The sequence below is a fragment of the Palaemon carinicauda genome, chromosome 14 (assembly GCF_036898095.1).
Source record: "Palaemon carinicauda isolate YSFRI2023 chromosome 14, ASM3689809v2, whole genome shotgun sequence".
In the NCBI taxonomy this organism is placed as follows: domain Eukaryota; kingdom Metazoa; phylum Arthropoda; class Malacostraca; order Decapoda; family Palaemonidae; genus Palaemon; species Palaemon carinicauda.
Window position 1 is genome coordinate 36,535,861 of NC_090738.1, and position 5,000 is coordinate 36,540,860.

A 5,000-nucleotide genomic window follows, 5' to 3' on the forward strand; every position below is an offset into this window, starting at 1 on the left:
TAATTATACTTCCGTTCTTTTGGGCTTCCAAATTCCTCCACATTATTTTTCTAATTAAAGACTGAGAGAATAAAAAAAGGATGGATACGTAAACAATGGAGTACAAAGATAAACTATAATTAATTGTGGTGCCCGATGTGGTAACGTCTCTGAGTGGTGAACGCCAAACTTGAGTTCGAGTCCCGTTCAAACTTGTTAGTTCCTTTGGTCGTTGCAACCTCACCATCCTTGTGAACTAATGATGGGGATGGGATTTTGGGGAGCCTAAAAGTCCATCTGTTGAGTCATCAGCAGCCATTGCCTGGCTCTCCTTGGTCCTAGCTTGGGTGGAGAAGGGGCTTGGGTGCTGATCATATGTATATATGGTCAGTCTCTTGGGCATTGGTTTGGAGGAGCCTATAAGTCTATCTGCTGAGTCGTCAGCAGCCATTGCCATGCTCTCCTTGGTCCTAGCTTGAATGGAGAAGGGGCTTGGGCGCTGATCAAAGGCATATATGGTCAGTCTCTAGGGCATAGTCCTGCTTGATAGAGTAATGCTACTGCCCCATGCCTATGCCGTTCATGAGCGGCCTTTAAACCTTTAAAGCAGAAGTAAGGCGTGAAATTCAAAGCTGTAGCTATTGGATTTCACCTTTCCTCTTCTAAGCGAATAAAATCAGGTCATGTTTAATTAAATCAAAATCATGCAATCATCACATTTTGTTTATTAGACTTTCAGCTCATAAAAGTCATAAAATATTGCCTATTAGAACATTGTAATTAAGCCGTGTTCGCTTGAACATTTTTTAAATGGCAATAAATATATCAAACACAAATTTTCATTATGATAGAGTTAGTTTGATCTCATTAATTCGAAAATGCTGAGCTAATACACATAAAAGTGTGTATGAATTATAGAAATTTTAAAATAAACGATACTTTTCATTACGGTTATTAAGTAAATTAGAAGATCAATAACAAAATCAAATACAACGATACTTTTCATTACGATACTTTACATTATAGATATTAAGTAAATTAAAAGATCAATAACAAAAGCAAATACAAAGAAATCCACAGGATTCGAGTACCTTTCTGTCCTTGAGATGAAGGACTCGACAGGGCAGTCGAGCAGTCTCTCCTTCCTTCACCGTCACCGATTCCTCTGTGGAGCCAAACTGCGGTCCAGAGGACCGGGACAGTCCAGCATCCGTTACTGAAAGAGAAGAATTATGATAGATATTAAGACTTTCGTTGTTTTGCTTGAATTAATTGGTTCATGATTATCAGAAGTCATATACGAGAAACGAGACACATGTGAGTTTATATATATATATATATATATATTATATATATATATATATATATATATATATATATATATATATACAGTATGTGTATATATATATATATATATATATATATATATATATATATATATTATATATTATATATGTGCGTGTGTATATATATGTATAAATATATATATATATATATATATATATAGTATATATTTATATATATATATATATATATATATATATGCATATATTATATGTGTATATATATATATGATTGTGTGTATGTATGTATGTACATGTTATGTATTAAGTTTTCGTAGCTTTTCAATATATTTATGAATGGAGTGATATGAGAGGTCATAGAAATGTCAGCAAATGTAAACACGAAGTTGGAGGAATAGATAATAGTCGTGAATGGAACGTGGAAAACTTGATGTTTGCAGATGATACTATGCTAATTCATATAAGTGAAAACGTTGAAAAGAAATTGCAAAAGCCTGTGAGTTTGTAGAGAGTAAATATGAAGATATGAGGAGGAGTAAGGTAATAAATTCGATGAAAATATGAAAGATGGAGTAAAAATACCGTAAATATAATGATTATTTGCAAACATGATAGATGGGGTGATTCCTAACGAATAAGAAGCAAGAATCATGGCATGATGTATGTTCAAGATTGCTTTGAGACTTGAGATGCAAGTGGAAGTCATTATAAAATTGGATAAATTGAAGATGTTAAAAGGACACTTTTCTATCTTATTTTTTTCAATTGTTTTGTTAAAGTTTTTATAGTTTATATATATATTGGAGATATTTGTTTTAATGTTGTTGCTTTTCTTAAAATACTCTCTTTTACTTTAGTTTCCTTTCTTCACTGAGCTATTTTCCCTGTTGGAACCCCTAGGCATACAGCATCCTGCTTTTCCAACTAGGGTTGTAGCTTAGCAAGTAATAATAATAATAATAATAATAATAATAATAATAATAATAATAATAATAATATTAAAAGGAACTGACTCCATTGCATATCAGATGTGACAAGAATTGAGAAGATGAAGAATGTGGAGGTACCCAGAAGTGGTATAATCTTTATCGGATGAAAACAGATTAATGTGTGCATTTAGAGAAGGTTTTATCATGTCAAAAGAATGGACAATAGGGTTGTGAAGAGAGTGCAAAAGTGAGAAGTGCTAGAAGGCAGCAGGAGATGAAAAACCTCCAAAGGGTTGGAAAGATAATGTGGAAGATTCACTGGAAAGGAAGGGGCCCTTTGGCATCCAGGAAATGCGTGAGAGCGTGCATGGTGGTGGCCAGTGGTTGCATACAGTTATTTATTATTAATTTTATTATTATTATTATTATTATTATTATTATTATTATTATTATTATTATTACTACTTGCTAAGCTACAACCTTAGTTGGAAAAGTAGTATGCTATAAGCCCGAGGTCTCCAACAGGGAAAATAGCCCAGCGAGGAAAGGAAATGAGGAAAAACTACAAGAAGTTTAAGAACAATAATAACGTATAAATAAAACTTTCATATGTAAACTATAAAACCTCAAAATAACAAGAGGAAGAGAAACAAGATAGAATAATGTGCCCTAGTGTACCCTCAAGTAAGAGAACCCTAACCTATGACAGTGGAAGACCATGGTACAGAGGCTATGGCACTAACCAAGATTATAGAGTAATGGTTTGATTTTGGAGTGTCCTTTTCCTAGAAGAGCTGCTTAACATAGCTAGAGAATCTCTTCTATCCTTACCAAGAGGAAAGTATCTACTGAACAATTACAGTGCAGTAGTTAACATCTTGAAAGAAGAAGACTTGTTTGGTAATTCCAGTGTTGTCAAGTGTATGGGGAAAGGGGAAAATGTGTAAACAATAGGCCAGAGTATTCTGTGTATGTGTAGGTAAAGATGAAATGAGCTGTAACCAGAGAGAGGAATCTAATGTAGTACTGTCTGGCCAGTCAAAGGATTCAATAACTCTCTAGCGGTAGTATGTCTGTAATGTTTATGTTTGTGTATGTACGTGGATATGCATTGGAAGGTATAACAGTAGATGCAATTATTTATAGAGTGGATAATAAACTAATGGTCTTTTTGGTATAAATGAACTTGAAGTATTTTTTCGAAGTAGTCCTACTAGCTCCTGTCAAATAGGCCGGGATATTATATTGGCTATTTTTTATTAGCTATTTTCCTACAAATATTTGTATGCATGTTCGTGTTTTTGTAGCATGTATTATTATTATTATTATTATTATTATTATTATTATTATTCATCATCATCATCATCATTATTATTATTATTATTATTATTATTACTATTATTTTTGTTACTATTATTATTATTATTATATTATTATTATTTTATTATTACTTGTTAAGCTACAACCCTAGTTGTAGGATGCAATAAGCCCGAGGGCTCCAACAGGAAAAAATAGCCCAGTGAGGAAAGGAAACAAGGAACTACAAGAGAATTAATTAACAATGAATAAAAAATGGAAACAGTAACAACACGAAAATAAATCTTTCATATATAAACTATAAAAACTTAAAAAAAGAGAGGAGGAGAAATAAGATAGAACAGTGTGCCATAGTGATCCCCAACCAAGAGAACAATGGTTTGATTTTAGAGTGTCATTCTCCCAAAAGAGCTGCTTACCATAGCTAAAGAGTCTCTTCTACCCTTACCAAGAGGAAAGTAGCCACTGATCAATTACAGTGCAGTAGTTAACACCTTGAGGAAGGAAGAATTTTTTGGTAATCTCAGTGTTGTTAGGTGTATGAGGATAGAGGAGAAAATGTAAAGAATATGCCAGACTTAACGGTGTACGTCTAGGCAAAATTTCTTTTGATGTATCAGCTCTCTAGATGTTTGAACACAAGACGAAACCGGTAGGATTCACAAAGTATTTCAATTTTTCCTTGACGTTTTAGTAAGTATATATATATATATATATATATATATATATATATATATATATATATATATATATATATATATATATATACATATATATATATATATGTATATATATATGCTAAATTTTGCACATTTAAAAGTGTTTTTCATATTTCAAATAAGCCATATATATTAATACATTAAAGTCTGGATTCTCTTAACAACCTTGGGATCAACCCTGGACCAGGGTTCGAAGCCCAGCCGGACAGATACTATAGTCTTTGAGTGATTTCGCCTGGGGCTCTGATCCCGAGGTTGTTAAGAGAATCCAGACTTTAATGTGTAATATATATGGATTATTTAAAACACACACACATATTATATATATATATATATATATATATTATATATATATATATATATATATATATCATATATATATATATACATATATATATATATTTATTATATATATATATATATATATATATATATAGTATATATATATGGGTGTGTGTGCATGTGTTTGTGAACATATTTCAAATTGAATATACATTCATATGCAGTAGTCTTTCACAGAAATAAATCCCTGTGGTCAAACCATCGTTAGGAAAATGAATTAATGGACATATCTATTGAAATGAATCTCAATAGCTTGCCTGTTCTGTAGAAGATATGTACTCTCAGGTGAAATGACAGCTAGATGCAAAAGAACTCTTAAACGCATAGGGAAAATAGAGAAGTTCTGGTTGTGTGGTTCTCTCTCTCTCTCTCTCTCTCTCTCTCTCCTCTCTCTCTCTCTCTCTCTCTCT

General features: G+C 32.1%; 1 protein-coding gene across 1 annotated transcript in view; it reads right to left on the reverse strand.

Moving 5' to 3' along the window:
- The window catches only part of LOC137653165 (zwei Ig domain protein zig-8-like), a 66,967-nt gene that overhangs the window by 28,820 nt on the left and 33,147 nt on the right, over positions 1-5,000 (reverse strand). Inside the window, 1 exon segment of the mRNA XM_068386540.1 lies at positions 1,071-1,195. Coding sequence (XP_068242641.1) covers positions 1,071-1,195 — 125 coding nt within the window.